The sequence below is a fragment of the Dreissena polymorpha genome, chromosome 3 (genome assembly GCF_020536995.1).
Source record: "Dreissena polymorpha isolate Duluth1 chromosome 3, UMN_Dpol_1.0, whole genome shotgun sequence".
NCBI lineage: Eukaryota > Metazoa > Mollusca > Bivalvia > Myida > Dreissenidae > Dreissena > Dreissena polymorpha.
In genome coordinates, this window is record NC_068357.1 from 151,006,083 (window position 1) to 151,024,994 (window position 18,912).

The following is an 18,912-nucleotide window of genomic DNA, read 5'->3' on the forward strand; positions in this document are numbered from 1 at the left end:
GGAGGTCACGGGTTTGATCCCCATTGTGGGAGCGTTCTTTAGATCTCCCCCATAGACACCCAGAAAACGGACCCAAGAGCGTTACAAATAAGCCTTTGGCTTTCTATGCAATCAAGCTTAAATAAAAAGGCTTAAAAAAACAACAAGAGCACCGCATAACGGGTGCCACGCTCTGCTGCGAAAGCCTGTCAATTTTTTTTATTTTTTTTTAGAGGTCACAGTGACCTTGACCTTTGACCTAGTGACCCAAAATGGGTGTGGAACTCATCAAGGTGCTTCTACATATGAAGTTTCAAAGTTGTAGGTGGAAGCACTTTGATTTTAGAGGCAATGTTAAGGTTTTAGCACGACCCCTACGGCAGACGGCGGACGAGCTGGCTATGACAATAACTCAGGTTTTCTCCGAAAACAGCCTCGCTAAAAATTAATTGTTCACAAAAGATGAGGAATTCTAGCCACAAATAAACACTCCTTGTGTTTTTCCTGTAACTTATTTGTACTGATTAAATGCATACAAAAATTAGACCTCATGTACAATATCACATCATTTTGCCTCGTGGAGAGCATGAGCTTTAATTTTGGAATTTGAATAAAAATGTCTTAGTGCATGGGAGACAACTCAGTCCAAAATCTTTAATTTGGATAAAAAAATTGTAGAGCAAAAAACTATGCAAACTTTTCATCTTAATTAAAATCATGTCCTTTATTCTGTTCTAACTTGCAAAGGTTGTTGTGATAAGTTTTGATCTTTGACATTAACAGTTATTGTAAAATTTTTATTTATTTATTTTTTTTTTTGGTGACCCCAATACAAAGTAAGAGGGTCAGCGCCGATTCGGGAGACACGGTCGGGCGACCAGAAAAGGACCTATTATTTTTTTGGCCTTACATGCGTAATTTCAAAAGTAATCTGTCTTTCATTAAACATATTTTTGAAGTTGTTATGACTTGACCTACCATTCCCAATCCAAAGCTTTGATATTTTTTTCCCAATTTGAAGCCAAATTTTCCCTGTTTAGAGAAAGAAATAAATTAACCCTTCCCAAAGTGATTATGAAACAAGGGCTGTTTGTAAAACATGCAAGCCCCCCATATGGACTGTCAGTTGTAGTGGCAGCCATTGTGTGAATATGTTTTTGTCACTGTGACCTTGACCTTTGACCTAGTGACCTGAAAATCAATAGGGGTCATCTGCTAGTCATGATCAATGTACCTATGAAGTTTCATGATCCTAGGCGTAAGCATTTTTGAGTCATCATCCGGAAACCATTTTACTGTGTCAAGTCACCGTGACCTTGACTTTTGACCTAGTGACCTGAAAATCAACAGGGGTCATCTGCGAGTCATGATCAATGTACCTATTAAGTTTCATGATCCTAGGCGTAAGCGTTCTTAAGTTATCATCTGGAAACCTTTTTACTGGTTTGAGTCACATTGACCTTGACCTTTGACCAAGTGAACTGAAAATCAATAGGGGTCATCTGCGAGTCATGATCGATGTACCAATTAAGCGTTCTTGAGTTATCATCCGGAAACCATTTTACTGGTTTGAGTCACCGTGACCTTGACCTTTGACCTAGTGACCTGAAAATCAATAGGGGTCATCTGCGAGTTATGATCAATGTACCTATGAAGTTTCATGATCCTAGGCGTAAGCGTTCTTGAGTTATCATCCGGAAACCATTCGGTGGACGGACCGACCAACATGTGCAAAACAATATACCCCTTTGAAGGGGGACATAATAATGCTGTTAAATAGTGATTATTAATTAAGAATTAAAAAAAAGAGGGCCTGAAAGGCCCAAAGTCGCTCACCTGAGATAAGATATTATTGGGACAAATCTTCTGACCAAGTTTCATGAAGATTAGAAAGAAAATGTGGCCTCTAGAGTGTTAACTAGGGATGGCATCGAATACCAATATCGGTATTCGAATGTTCGCAAATTCATTCAATCGAATATTCGCATAAAACGGCTGAATTGATTTAACCTTGTTATGTGTTAATTTCCATTGGTTTGTAAGTTATATCCGTTTGCTAAATACGAGGCTGTTAATTAACGTTGCTATCAAATAATTGTATCGCTGTCGACTAATACTATGACCGATACTGTGATCGCGCACAAATAGAATGAAAAACATCATGTCATAGAATTTGATTTTTTAATGATTCCACAGATTTGTAGCAGACCGCGCATATGTAAAACTAAGTTTACACACATTACACGTTGCGGTCTTCTTATCCACAGACCATGTAAAGTAGTCCATACTGCAGAAGGGGCTGGTGGCATTTTCAGATTTGAATTATGATTCCTTGATGATTGTTTAATTCATATCATCTATTACTTTTGAGTAATTCACATATTTAAATGTCTGTTCAAACTGTGATCACAAAAACTAAATTATTATTCGCAAATAAATTGAAGCCCTTAATTGGTACCTAATTGACAAACAACAGTTCGGGCCCTTACTTATAGTAAGTATATTGCATTGCGCGATTTGAGTAATTCACACATTTTAATGGCTGTACATACATGTACTGTGATCACAAAACTTAATTATTATTCGCCAGTCAATTGAAACTGTTAATTGGCACCCAATTGGCAAACAACAGTCGGGGCCTATCTTAGAGCGTGTATATTGCATTGCGCAATCAACACTGATACGGGCCGCGTTATCAGTTTGACACGAAGAACGTCACGTCAAACATGTTACTCCCAAGTGATTTCGGTTGCTTTTTAGTAAGCGGTTCGCAGGTCATTAAATATTGGTGATATTACGTTTGGAAAAAAATGCGAATATGCGAATATCATTTTTATTATTCGAATGCTGACCATTCAACCGAATATTGGATTATTCGAATAATTTTGCCATCCCTAGTGTTAACAAGGTTTTACTATTGCCATATAAGCAAAAATGCCCCGCCCCTTGGAAGCCATGTTTTTCAAACAAACATAATTATTTTCGAACTCATCCAAGATATCATTGAGACCAATCTTCTGACCAAATTTCATGAAGATTGGACAATAAATGTGGCCTCTAGAGCGTAAACAAGGTTTTACTAAAGCCATATAAAGCCATATAAGGAAAAATGCCCCGCCCCTGGTGGCCATGTTTTTTAAAGCAATCAAAACCATTTTCAAACTCATCCAAGATATCATTGGGACAAATCTTCTGACCAAGTTTCATGATGATCGGAAAATAAATGTGACCTCTAGAGTGTTAACAAGGTTTTACTATAGCCATATAAGGAAAATTGCCCCGCCCCCTTGGTGGCCATGTTTTTCAACCAACCGGCATCATTTTTGAACTCGTCCAAGATATAACTGGGATGAATCTTCTGACCAAGTTTCATGAAGATCGGACTAGAAATGTGGCCTCTAGAGTGTTAACAAGATTTTACTAAAGCCATATAAGGAAAAATGCCCCGCCCCTTGGCAGCCATGTTTTTCAAGCAAACGTAACCATTTTCGAACTCATCCAAGATATCAATAAGACAAATGTTCTGATTAAATTTCATGAAGATTGGACCAAAAATGTGACTTCTAGAGTGTTCACATGTTTTCATTATATACATATAGAGAAAACTGCCCCGCCCCCTGGCGGTCATGTTTTTTTTCACCGATCTGGACCATTTTCGAACTCGACCGAGATATCAATGTAACCAATGTTTTGACCAGGTTTAATGATGATTGGGCAAAAATTATGACTTCTAGAGTGTTCACAAGGTTTCCCTATAGCCATATAAGGAATACTGCCCCGCCCCCTGGCGGCCATGTTTTTCAACAGACCGGAACCATTTTTGAACTTAACCAACATATCATTTAGACAAACATTTTGACAAAGTTACATGAAGATTGGGCATATAATGTGACATCTACAGTGTTCACAAGGTTTTTCTTTTTTTTACCTAGTGACCTAGTTTTTGACCCAGCATGACCCAGTTTCGAACCAGTATAAAACTCGACATTAACACAAAGTTACAATAAAATTATTAGTTATTTATCAATTTTAAATAACTTTAATTTGTTTGATCCATTATAAGTGTTTTGACAATCTTTTTAACGCAATTCAATTAGTTGCAATAATCCAACTCCCAGCTATTGACCCTCCGGGTCCTGGGAGTTGCAACTGGTTTCGCGATTTACCATAGCAAAATCACCGCCTAAAATCCTGGCGCTCATTTATTGGTAAAATTAGCAACATAAACTATTTTCTGACATGAATTAACACAAATAGATCGTCAATATATCTATAATGAGCAGATTAAGATAACTTACATGATATAGTGTGCTCGCAGAAGAAAGATTTTAATCAAAGTTTCAAACACGTCAACCGTAAATGTAATTATTACCTGATATCTTATATAAATGATAATTAATTATTTTTTGCTATTTCCTCGTCGAAAAAGAAATTTGCAATGTTTTAAACTGTTACCGGTGAATATCGAACTGTTGACCGGTCAACAGTTTGAACTGTTGCCCGCTGGAATAATGACGTAATTTCGTCGAAAAAATGACGTCATTTTACAGATAAACAGTCAAAATTATTTATTTTATCGATTACTGTTGTGTGTAAATTAAAATTTAGTTTGCTGTTATTTCTATATTGGAAATTTGATCAGGTAATAAAACACTTATTTCATGGATGCTTGGTGAACAGTCAAAACTGTTGTCCCTCGGTACTATAGGGCTGACATTTGGAACTGTTGCCCTCGGCCTAACGGCCTCGGGCAACAGTACCAAAGTCATCCCTGATACCTTGGGAAACAGTTTTGACTGTTCACCGCGCATCCATGAAATAAGTGTAAAATGTCAACTTGTTTGCATATGGAACAGTTTTTATTAACCAAAAGAAAAATTAAAGGAACGCACGCGGTGTGTTTACAATAACATGTACCAATAAACGGTTTACCTATGCTTTTCTCCGAACATACAATTTATGTTTTTAAGAAAGGTTATTTTCAAATATTAAATATTTGTTTTAAATGGACAGAAATTGTATATATAATTTGTTCAAATTTTAATTAATACTTATGTTAATTGTATATAAATAGCGGTCAGATCTGCCGTAAGGGAATTATAATACAACATCTACAGCAGCAACATGTATTAGCTCTAAAGCATACAATTGCTTTTAGCCATATACAAAATAGAAAATAACAAAAGTGTAATGCATGGATTATAAGAATAATGATTTCCCCAGGCGATTTTAGCCCAGCGGGCTAAAATGGATGCACTTAAAATTCTCACAAGCGCTTGCAGTCTGCATTCGGCCAATGTTCAATCAAAACATGCACGCTCTTATCAGCGGTATGTGCATAAGGGGCTGAGACAACATATATGAACGATTTACGGGTCGTTCATGGGGATCAATTATGGTGTTTGTCCCCTAATAATGGCCAATAATGATCTATTATTACCGGTACATGTGGAGTAAGAGCAATTAAAGATATGCTCAAATTGTTTGTTTGTTTTATTTTAATTAGTTTAAACCTATTTATTGTACATGTAGCTGGATTGCATCGAAAGCCGTAGGCTTATATAAACGCTCTCGAGTCCGTTTCCTTGGACTAGAACCAGTACTTGGTGTCTTTTGGGGGAGATCAAAGGAACGCTCCTAGTGGGTTCGAACCCGTGACCTCCCGATCTCTAGGCGGACACCATATCCACTACGCCACAGCGATCTTTTAAATATTCTAATTGTTTACGACTATTGCTGAAAACAAAAAGTGTAAAGAACTTGCTTCAAAAACAAACCGTAACTGATGTGTGTTGCGTAGTGCGTAATTTAAGTTATAAATACAATTAATTGGAATCAAAATTCTTATTTGATTGCTCTCGACCATTTACAGTTACATTACTACTCAAAATAATAAAACATTTCATTCAATTGTTCGTAAAATAAACTTAACCAATTAAAAATCAGTGTTCTTTATGGCAATTGCCGAAATTTCAACGCCAGATGTGGACTGGTAAAATAGATGTTTGTAGATACAAAATGCTCGTTTTCATTATTGTTTTGCATATCTATTCATACGACACATGGACACTAAAATGGTGTTCGTGTGTCGTATGAATAGATATATTCGCGGGAATTAATTGCGGCCACAAATAAATAAACACGAGCATTTTGTATCTACAAAAATCTATGTAATCATATCACATCTAGCGTTGAAATTTTGGATATTGCTCTAAGGAACACTGATTGTTAAGGTGTTAACTTTATTTTACGAAATACTTAACGAAATTTTCGTTGATTTTGAGCGTTATAGAGACTTTAAAAAATGTGTTCACATTATTTTCTTAACGGCGACTATAGCTTAACAGTACCAATATTTAATATATTCAGATCCAATAGATATATAGTTTCTTTCATATTTACGAAATTCGCTATATACCTGCAAAACACTTTTCTTTAGTCTTTGTGCATGACAGAATACAATCTAATAAACAACCAGTAGTTGGAAGCAAGATTTTTCATGGGTCACATAATGTTTTTCAATATCTTTTTTGCTTTCTGTTATTTTGGTTGTTATTTAATATTATAATATATGACTTGAATGAAATGAACTGAGGACAAATACATAAATATTAAAAGAAATGTTGTGATTTGGTAGCTCCAAAGTAGTGTGGATTTTGATATATAACATTTAGAAAGTATATAAAGAAATAGACACCAACCGCCTGCCGCAGTGCCTGACGAAATTCCTGGGGAAATGCGAGTATAAATATATATTATTCGCTTGTTATTCTTGTCTGTTTATCATAACATTTTAATCAGTGACAACAATCAAATGAAAAATCTCTTCCAAACACCTATTACACAAACACATCCGCATTTTGCACAGCACCTCGAACAACACTGACAAAGATCAAACTCACATACAGAACAATTCTTTAAAACGCAACCTTCCCTAACGCATAACACACTTTCACCCATCTCTTTAGTCAACAAAGTCTTTAATACAGACAGCCTTAAGCACTCAACACTCTTAAACGTCTCTCTCAGTCAACTGTCTCCCACTAACGAACGACCATAGGGATAGACAACTGCAAGGGACGGGTTCTATATGCTTTTATTTTAATATGTATTTCCATATTTACACACATTATCAAAGCTTTACAGTATGTACACTAGGAGACATACATCTATACACTTTTATTTTAATATTTATTTCATAATCACACACAGTATCAAGCTTTACAATATGTACATAAGTAGACATATACGTTTATGCTAATATTTATTTCATTCCGTTAATTAATTAAGTACTAAATTGTATAGCATGAAAAAATTAAATATTTATTAAGTATTCCATACTACAGCCTTATCTCTAGGCAACCCCTTTCAGTAATAGCTTTATCTACCCCTTGATAATCAGTATCCTCATCAGCTCTGAAATGGTCTATTGCCTTACAGGGCTTTTTTTCCTTCTTTGGGACCCGCCGAAAATCGGCCCTTTCCCCGTGTTTTTTTTTGTTCCCCTCAGCAGGTGAATTTTCCCCCAGAGTTCATTTTTTTCCCCTAAAAAAAAAAAAAAAATTTTTTTTTTTTTTTATTTAATACATAAATTAACCTGATCCAGTGTAGAAAATATAACATATTGCATAATTAGATTATCTGTTGCCTTGAATTTGTGTTAAAAACAGCAAAATATGTTGAATAGATTATTTAAGACTTTTCTTATTTCCCCCAAAATCCGGCGTTTCGCGCGATTTTTCCCCAAAAATCCGGTATTTCGCGCGATTTTTTTTCCCCTTAAAAAAGGCCAGGCCCATTCCCCAAAATCAGATAAAAACCCCTGCCTTATCAAAGACTTTCGCACGTGTTAATCCCTTTGTCAATGCACCGCATAGTACATAACAGATCGGTAGACTTGCTAAGCATGTAAGAACACCCGACACTTCATCCAGATTTTTTCCGGATTTTCAGTTCAATTAGTATACATGTACAGCGCAATAACTGTTTATTTATACAATGCCGTATCTAAAAGCACGGACTCTGCCACTTATCCGATCGCAGCGAGAATACAGTAATAAGAATTTGTCCTAATTCAAACTACACTGCTATGCGCAATACAATTTTAACTGCTACTACAAGACATCGTCAGATACTACAGTGAAAACAATTTGTGCAGTGTAATAAATGCAAATTGATGTCGATTGCAACAGGTATTGTGGTTGTAACAATGTATTAGGTTGATTGAACTCAATTTTATAGACATACGTACGTGAGACATAATTTTTTTACATTAAAAAATGGGTTACAAAGAAGAACTCTGAGCTGTACATATGTACTCATAAAAGCTCAGAGCATTCAAAAAGAACTAGCAATTCAATTAGCAAAACTAATATTAATAGTTGATCCTGGCTTTTAGAATAGCAACCTAGCTAATTTTTCATCAACATCTGTTTTTAAAGGCAATTGCATATTTAAAAAGAGCTCTTTAAGAGCTTTTCAGAACAGTTTTTCTTTTTAAAATATCTTAAAAAATAAAAAATTATGGAAATTTGAATATTGCGCGCAAATTCTGAATTTTCTCCCTATATAAAGTGAACAAAGAAGCGCGACATTCGCAGCACCGGAAATTCAAGATCATACATTTTTACATAGTAAAATTGCCATAACTTTTTTATTTTAAGAGATATCTTCATGAAATTTGGAACATTTGTAGATCAATGTATACTCTATTCATTAAAGTATTATAAACACTTTTAGTTATTAATACACACATGGTAATGATCAACACATTTAGGAAGTATATACATAATTTTATTAGAGACATAATTTTATTAGAGACATTATCTTTTTTTCGAAAAGCATCAGGCTAAAATATCTACAATTAACAAATTTATTCACTCAAAAGCAATATTGGAATTACTTAAAATGGATACCTGTTTTTAAAAGCAATTTTAACTTATTTATGATCTATAGCAAATAATTATCACAGTCTTAACTCTCTAATCAAATTTTCAAAGGTGTTTTGGGGGGAGGGGGGGCGGAATGTCTTTTCATCGTCTTGGGACGGGGACATGCACACATTCTATAACTTTCTAATCCTTGAAATAAATCTATGAATATTTCTTATATATGTTATATATATTTTGTCTTTTGTTGGTGCCTCTTTCACATTCCATAACCATTCAAAATTCAAACAGTCGGGCACAAATCCAGAAGAAATTAGGAATTGTTTCTGAACCGTCTGAATGTCTTCTCGTAGAGGCCATTTGTACTGGCCAAGTTTTTCTGGTGGTAGTCATGAATTTAACCACAAAGTTTTCTTTATCTTTAACTTAAAAAAACCATACCAGGATACCAAGCATCCTGGTATGCAATTGCAACATATGCATTACAATTTAAAATTCTGCATTTAGATTCATCAAGTCTTTCACATTTTTTTCACCAGGCACTTTTTTTTTAATTGACAAGTTTTTTTTCTGGTCACATGTTCTTGAAACTTTGGTTTTGACATATTTTGCTGTTGATGCTTTGAATGCAGGGTTAAGATGACACAGTACATTGAACAACACAGTTGAAATTTCCCCCTTTTTTTTCTAGAAAAGTATTTATTTCAAGAATGAGTCCATTCTTCAGCCTGTTTATAGGCTACAAGGTTTCTGCCTTCTTCAAAAGAGAGGTTGTTATACCATTTTCATGACAGAATGGTCCTGGGTAGTCTGCCATTGACTTCCAAGATCTACTGAAACAAGGGCTGTTTGTAAAACATGCATGCCCCCCATATGGGCTCTCCGTTGTAGTGAGAGCCATTGTGTGAATATGTTTTTTGTCACTGTGACCTTGACCTTTGACCTAGTGACCTGAAAATCAATAGGGGTCATCTGCCAGTCATGATCAATGTACCTATGAAGTTTCATGATCCTAGCCATAAGCATTCTTGAGTTATCATCCGGACACCATTTTACTATTTCGGGTCACCGTGACCTTGACCTTTGATCTATTGACCTGAAAATCAATAGGGGTCATATGCGAGTCATGATCAATCTACCTATCAAGTTTCATGATCCTAGGAATAAGCGTTCTTCAGTTATCATCCGGAAACCATTTTACTATTTCGGGTCATCGTGACCTTGACCTTTGACCTAGTGACCTGAAAATCAATAGGGGTCATCTGCGAGTCATGATCAATCTACCTATCAAGTTTCATGATCCTAGGCCTAAGCGTTCTTGAGTTATCATCCGGAAACCATTTAACTATTTCGGGTCACTGTGACCTTGACCTTTGACCTAGTGACCTCAAAATCTATAGGGGTCATCTGCGAGTCCTGATCAATCTACCTATCAAGTTTCATGATCCTAGGAATAAGCATTCTTCAGTTATCATTCGGAAACCATTTTACTATTTCGGGTAACTGTGACCTTGACCTTTGACCTAGTGACCTGAAAATCAATAGGGGTCATCTGCGAGTCATGATCAATCTACCTATCAAGTTTCATGATCCTAGGCCTAAGCGTTCTTGAGTTATCATCCGGAAACCATTTCACTATTTCGGGTCACTGTGACCTTGACCTTTGACCTAGTGACCTCAAAATCTATAGGGGTCATCTGCGAGTCCTGATCAATCTACCTATCAAGTTTCATGATCCTAGGAATAAGCATTCTTCAGTTATCATTCGGAAACCATTTTACTATTTCGGGTAACTGTGACCTTGACCTTTGACCTAGTGACCTGAAAATCAATAGGGGTCATCTGCGAGTCATGATCAATCTACCTATCAAGTTTCATGATCCTAGGCCTAAGCGTTCTTGAGTTATCATCCGGAAACCATTTCACTATTTCGGGTCACCGTGACCTTGACCTTTGACCTAGTGAACTCAAAATCAATAGGGGTCATCTGCGAGTCATGATCAATCTACCTTTCAAGTTTCATGATCCTAGGAATAAGCGTTCTTCAGTTATCATTCGGAAACCATTTTACTATTTCGGGTCACTGTGACCTTGACCTTTGACCTAGTGACCTGAAAATCTATAGGGGTCATCTGCAAGTCATGATCAATCTACCTATCAAGTTTCATGATCCTAGGCCTAAGTGTTCTTGAGTTATCATCCGGAAACCATTTCACTATTTCGGGTCACCGTGACCTTGACCTTTGACCTAGTGACCTCAAAATCAATAGGGGTCATCTGCGAGTCATGATCAATCTACCTATGAAGTTTCATGATCCTAGGCCCAAGCGTTCTTGAGTTATCGTCTGACAACCACCTAGTGGACGGACCGACAGACCGACCGACATGAGCAAAGCAATATACCCCCCTCTTCTTCGAAGGGGGGCATAAAAAAGGAAAGAAAAGTCAGACCTACATCATCAGTACATGTATAAATCATGTTAATATGCAACTTTTACCGTGCAAAAACATTCTCACAGGCCAGTGGGGATATGCACATTTGGACAATTTCTACAACATCGGGGCAAATTTATCGATTTAATCATGTCAATGATTGTTTAGATACTTAAGAAAACATATTTTCATGCATATAATTTACGGATAAAAACACCTTTGAGGGCATTTCATAACAATAACACGGGGTTGGTTTTCCTACGATTCGATGGCACGAGCAGGTGCCCGTCCTTACATCGAAATTACATATTTGCACTGAAATAAATAATTTATCCAGTCAAAATCAAGGTTTCTAGAACTCACCTTTGTATTTAGAATAAAGTTGAACCACATGAAGATGTTTTTTATCGGTAACATATGCTCAAAATCGTCGATAGAAAAACGTGTTTATGATGCATAATCAGTTAATCAAAATGGCGGTAAAAGGTGAAAAGCGAGGTCGCCGCGTGACCGGAGTAAATTTGAATAAATTACTACGTTCAGCTTAAAATGCGGCAGGGTTCCTATTGTTTTACGACAAAAGATTTTTATATCAAATTAAACTTCAGAACATTCCCTACAATATGATATATGATGCATAGTTCGGAAATCAGTACTTTTTGTAAAAAATTGGCGACATTTTAGGGGACTATATCCTCGGTTCAGATGAACTTAAAAATTTGCATCAAAGTCATGAATGGTGGTCGTGAACTTTTCTAAATGGATTCGTCCATCTCATTAATATTCATAAAGTTTAAGTCACCCGCGAATAGGAACAAAGAATACATGTGCCACGCGCCGAGTGCATGAAAGTTGATAATCACGCGCAACAGCGAAAAACCATAATACGGGCAAAAGCCCGCGAAGCGGGCGTTGACCGTTTATTTGTATCACTTTTCTGAAATACAAAGAGACATTACCTTATAGGGATACAAGTCAAATAATTTCTGTCGTCACCTATTTTATTTTCGCGATGGTAAATCATAGAGCCCTGGAGCACATAGGCACTTCGACAAACGCTATATGACACGTAGATGCATTCCTCATGAAATAATACGGCATGGCAGTAATTATTAAGTAGCGAATCGTACTCTATGTTATTGTATTATGATTTTCTACGATCAAAATTACGTCTGTTTGCCTCCCTGTGTGACACTTCCTGTTTCCCATAATGCATTGCAAATTGAAAATTGCGCTAAATGTTGTTAACAAAATCTTAAAAAAGATAACCCGTCTAAATTATTTGCGTACTTCCGGTTTACAAAACCGAATAAGATTAGTTTCGAATTAACTTCTTCAATGAAACCAATATTCTATAGTTAATATTATCCCCTTACATAAATAAACAATTGTTTAAAAGTTTAATTTGTTCACAACATGAACTGCCGCGTTTCTTTCGTCGACAACTTTACATGTCTGTGTGACGTCACTGCTTTCGTCGATACGTCATTAAGAAGTAAAAATTGAAACTGACATACTCTGGTGGATGTTTACATTGTTGAAATTTAATAAATTAATGGAATGCACTCGATTGGTAAGTCATTATTCAATTAAAATATTGCGTTTGGTTACATAAACATCAATCTAAATACATGTAAGATTGCTAAAGATTACCTTTGATAACATGGGAACTGTTTTCGGCACATACAAAATTTCGCCGATTTTAAATTTAAGGTCATTATTATTCAGTCAAACTAATGGAACATAAAAGTTATCATTTTATTAAGTTTTGGAGTTATTTCTTGAGTATATTCTACGTGATTATTCTCAAGACCCTTTCTTTGTGATGTATTAAGTTACGTTGTGATTGTAAACAATATTGCATCTCCGACTCATACTCGATCATTTTCGTACCAAACTGTTTCAAACTGTAAACAAGAGCACCGCCTTGCGGGTGCAGACCGCTCATCTATTTTCTTTTTAAAGGTGAAGGGACTCTCATTTTCAATCACAAAGGAGGGAGGGGTGGAGTGAAGAGCGGTGCATTGTGTGGGGGTGTGGACATTTATTACATTTATTTCCAAAAATGCAAAAAAAAGGAAAAAAAATCGGCGGGGGGGGGGGGGGTGGGGGGTGGGGGGGGGGTGGGGGGGGGGGATTCTTGGGTGCGATGGTTGGACGGTATTTCAAACATAAAATAATAAAAATAAATATTTGTGTTTTTTAACCGTTTCATAAAAAACAAGGGACATAATTGTCACAAAACCAGGTTTTCATTGTGAAAAAAAAATCTGATAAAGGGAGAAAACTCAAACTAAACTTTTGAAATGACCAAAAAAAATTAACCCCCTTTGTAAGTTTTTTTTTTTTTTAAATCTATTTTTAGTCGTGGCGACCTTGACATTGGAGATATTGACGTGATTCTTTCGTGGGACACACCGTCCCATGATGGTGAACAAATGTGCCAAATGATTTTAAAATCTCACAATGAATGACATAGTTATGGCCAGGACAAGCTCATTTATTGCCATTTTTGACCTTTGAACTCAAAGTGTGACCTTGACCTTGGAGATATCGACGTAATTATTTCGGGCGACACACCGTCCAATGATGGTGAACAAATGTGCCAAATGATTTTAAAATCTGACGATGAACGACATAGTTATGGCTCGGACAAGCTCATTTATGGCCATTTTTGACCTTTGAACTCAAAGTGTGACCTTGACCTTGGAGATATCGACGTAATTATTTCGCGCGACACACCGTCCAATGATGATGAACAAATGTGCCAAATGATTTTAAATTCTGACAATGAACGACATAGTTATGGCCCGGACAAGCTTATTCCGCCAGCCCGCCAGCCAGCCCGCCAGCCAGCCAGCCCGCCCGCATTCGCCAATCTAATAACCAGTTTTTTTCCTTCGGAAAACCTGGTTAAAAATGGGGGGGGGGTGAGGTGGGGGGGGGGTATAGTGTGAGGGTGTGGTGGTAATTTGTGAGATGATCTTAAAAAAAAAATAAAAAAAATAGGGGGGGGGGGATTCGGGTGGGGGGGAGGGGGGGGTGGGGGGGGGATTCTTGGGTGCGATGGTTGGACGGTATTTCAAACATAAAATAATCAAAATAAATAGTTTTGTTTTTTAACCGTTTAAAATAAAATTGGGGAGGGGGGTGGGGTGGGGGGGGGTATAGTGTGAGGGTGTGGTGGTCATTTGTGAGATGATCTTAAAAAAAAAAAAAAAAAAAAAAAAAAAATAGGGGGTGGGGGGGGGGGGGGTTGTGGGGGGGGGGGGGGGGGGGGGGCACGGGCGATGGTTTGGGTGGAGTCTATTGTGGTATGTCAGGTAAGAGTAGTTTTGTCAAAGTATCAATCAAATCTAATCATAAATAAAGAAGTTATGGCAATTTTAGTGAAATTTAATAATTTGACCTTGAGAGTCAAGGTCATTCAAAGGTCAAGGTAAAATTCAACTTGCCAGGTACAGTAACCTCATGATAGCATGAAAGTATTTGAAGTTTGAAAGCAATAGCCTTGATACTTAAGAAGTAAAGTGGATCGAAACACAAAATTTAACCATATATTCAAAGTTACTAAGTCAAAAAAGGGCCATAATTCCGTAAAAATGACATCCAGAGTTATGCAACTTGTCCTTTTACTGTACCCTTATGATAGTTTGCGAGTGTTCCAAGTATGATAGCAATATCTATGATACTTTAGGGGTAAAGTGGACCAAAACACAAAACTTAACCAAACTTTCAATTTTCTAAGTATAAAGGGCCCATAATTCCGCCCAAATGCCAGTCAGAGTTACATAACTTTGCCTGCACAGTCCCCTTACGGTAGTTAGTAAGTGTTGCAAGTATGAAAGCAATAGCTTTGATACTTAAGGAATAAAATGGACCTTAACACAAAACTTAACCAAAATTGTCAATTTTCTAAGTATAAAAAGGGCACATAATTCTGTCAAAATGCACGCCAGAGTTATCTAACTTTGCGTGCCCAGTCCCCTCATGATAGTAAGTAAGTGTACCAAGTTTGAATGCAATAGCATTGATACTTTCTGAAAAAAGTGGACCTAAACGCAAAACTTAACCAAAATTTTCAATTTTCTAAGTATAAAAAGGGCACATAATTCAGTCAAAATGCACGCCAGAGTTATCTAACTTTGCCTGCCCAGTCCCCTCATGATAGTTAGTAAGTGTACCAAGTTTGAATGCAATAGCATTGATACTTTCTGAGAAAAGTGGACCTAAACGCAAAACTTAACCGGACGCCGACGCCGACGCCGACGCCAAGGTGATGACAATAGCTCATAATTTTTTTTCAAAAAATAGATGAGCTAAAAATCAAACTGTGCTTACATACACCTTGGAAATAGACTAATTCATATGTACATTTTATGGATTCTTTTTGATTTTCTTTTAGAAGCTGCATTGTCAAATGCTGGACTTCACACATTCCATGCAGCATTCTGCTGAGCAAAACTGACTGCGTGCTTTGTACTCAACAACGAAGCAATTCTGGACCTATAAAGCTTGACGGGGACTTAGTTCTTCTAGACCTGGACTGAAACATTAGCAATTGTGACTCTGTAATGTTCAATGTTAGTGGACTGTAAAGAAACTGCAATTATTGTGAAGAGACTCTGTATGTCTGTAAGCAAGAAGAATATACAGCATAACAAATATCAGGTGTGAAAACAATGTGAAAAATAGTGAAATTAACAATTTGCAATCAGGCATGTCAAATGAATTGTTGATATTAAAAATGATAGTTCCCAGGCAGCTCTAGAAGTTTGTTTCTGTATTTCTATTACTAGTATTTATTCATAAAATGTATGCCACAATTAAAAAGCACACTCTGTTTAGAGACCATTGTGTTGTCTCATTGTGTGATGATGATTTTGAGTAATACATTGTACATTAAACAATATATCTACTAAGTTGTTTTTAAGTATCAGATTTCTTGTTTATTATATAAATGAATGTTAATTTTTGCTTAAATATAAATGTGCATAATGCAGTGCCAGTAGCACACTTTGCAATATTTTAATTACAAAAGAGTGTGTTGTACACTTGAACTTATACCTATAATTAATAATCCTTGCCTAAAAATTCATTTGACACTCCTGAGACCATGTTGTGTATTACCATTATTATTTTGCACATTATGCTGACACTTTGAAACAATTGCAAATAAGCGAAAAGCAGAAGTTTAGTCTTGTCAACTGTCTCTGATTACCACTGATTACTTACTTTTGAAGACCATATAAGAAGCGAAAGTGTAGGATACGGTATTCATTTTATTTGATGACTACTTGTTATTATTTCTTCATAGAAGGCGAACTGGATGAGTGGAGTATTTTTTTTGGTTCTACATCTTTGATGAAGTCAACTCATTGACATTTAGTGCCATGACTGAGCGTGTTTTTTAACTAACAAACGCGTGGTAGGAACTTACCGAATATATGCAAACTCATAACAGTGTGTCTAATACTATATGTGTTGAGTGCACAGAAACAAGGGCGAGAAGATAAGGGTATAAATGAACATACTGAATGTGTTATTTTGTTAATGAGCTTGAACATACAAAAACTTGACTTTAATCAATTGGGATGTACATGCAGTTTAATAATCTGGTTGTTATTTTATAATCATATTCATGTGAAAACTGCCTCATTCACATGCAATATGCAGCTGCTGTCTATATGTTTAATGCCACATTCCATAATGACTGAATATCTTTACTTTCAAAACATGAAAATGAATTAAATGAAATGAAAATAAACGAAATAATGTAATTAAATTCAGGTGAAAAATATTTGATTATATTTTATTTAAATTTTGTTATGGAAAATTCTTTACTGGTAAAACAATTCTTGTTGATAACAGTAAATTCGTGATAATAAGTATGTTGTTGTTTATTTTTTGTCTCACACATAAAGTGACGGGTACACTCATATATTTAGCGTTAAGCTTATGATGTGGGTCTTCATCATAAACCTAAATTTTTGCTACTAGTATTTTCTCCTTAGCACCAACCTAGTTATGTTCAATCTGTGTATGCCATAAGCGATAGTTTTTACCAACTGTTAATTCCTGAGGATTCAGAAAAATACAATAAGTTTACCACATTTCATGACATAAGCTCTAACAGTGCGGAAGATATGCAAAGAGTATTGTGTCCGAAGCCAAAGGTGATATTTCTGGTCTGTGTAATTTTGCGCAGTGAATGAGGTCTATGCACTTCTTTCAAGATATAACACTCCCGCAAGCATTTATATATTTATTAACATTAATTAAGTACAAAAAGTTTTTTATTTACATATGCAGGGGATACATTTACGAGGTCGATGATTTAGACATGGGACCAAAATAATGAAGTACGGCACCTTTCTTTTTTTATGCTTAAGTTAAATAAAATCGTTTTAGAAATAATCTCGCCCTAAAACATAAATGGCATCCCTGCATATGGAAAACATCAATAAAACACTGTTTCGCGAGATTTTTATTTTATTTTTTAAAATTCTAACATTGTTTTGAAAAATGGAAACAAAAAATGAAATACATGTTTAAGAGTTTGAAAACAGTACAAGGGGTTACTGTACAAAAAGCATAGCTTCATAAACTTGTTTAAGATTTAAACAAATTATATTTTATTGTTTTGCTAAATTAGTAATTACATATTGTTTTGTAAAGAAATTGAATGTTTTGTTGCATGATAATGTGCAGACATATATTACCTGTGTTATCTTTATCAAACATCAAATAAGCTTTTGCCAGTAAATTAGGTAGCACCTATTATCATATTATTTATTGTTTATTAACAGATAAAACTGGGTTATAGTGGGTAAAATACAAAAGTAAAACATGCATTTTGTAGAGAATTTTATTAGCTTTAAAATGAGACCAATTATAAAAATATTCATCTACAAATGTAATTTTAATCCCCAAAATGCCACAGGCGGTGTAGACTTTTCACAGTTTTCCAGATAAAATGTGGGATTATCGGAGATTAGCTGGGGTTGCTATTTAGTAGAGAGTTAACCCTGTACAATTGTTGCGACTACCGTTACACGTTATTTTGCGACACCTTAGATTCACTTACCAGTGAAATGAGACTTCAAAAGTTAAAATGTGAGAAAGATAAAAGTATGATAGAGTTATCATATAAGGTGAAGTGATTTAAAGTTAAAAACTGATAAAAACATGTCTCCCAGAGTTCAAGGGGCAGAGGGGGGGGGGGGGGGGGGCAGAGGGGGAAAGCAGGGACTGCTTAAACCCTTCAAGATCTGGATGTTAAACTGTAGTGGCAACTTAACTTAACAAAACTCTTATTGACACGGAACAATAAGATTGAATAACTTGATAACATATTATTTTTAGAGGATTGTCAATATAGAATTTGTCCGAATTGACCAAGCTGTCCGAAATTAAACTAGCATATTATACCATTTGGCTGAAGGAAAATTCGGCCAACTTCGCCAAAAACTTCAAAGTAACGTCGCAGTATGGTAACATTCATAAGCGTAGGAATACTGCTTAGATAGATTATCCCGCTTTCAATGGGCTTCTTAGATTTTTTCTTCGATGCCTCACGATTTTCTTCCACATGGTCAACCATTTTGTCAAT

General features: G+C 35.9%; 1 protein-coding gene across 2 annotated transcripts in view; it reads right to left on the bottom strand.

Moving 5' to 3' along the window:
• The window catches only part of LOC127871999 (activator of basal transcription 1-like), a 28,272-nt gene extending 9,360 nt beyond the window's left edge, over positions 1-18,912 (bottom strand). For both annotated transcript variants that reach the window (XM_052415362.1, XM_052415360.1), the window contains exon 1: positions 18,732-18,912. In XM_052415362.1, the coding sequence (XP_052271322.1) occupies positions 18,732-18,903 (172 nt within the window). In that variant the 5' untranslated portion in view covers positions 18,904-18,912. The remainder of the gene's footprint in view (positions 1-18,731) is intronic.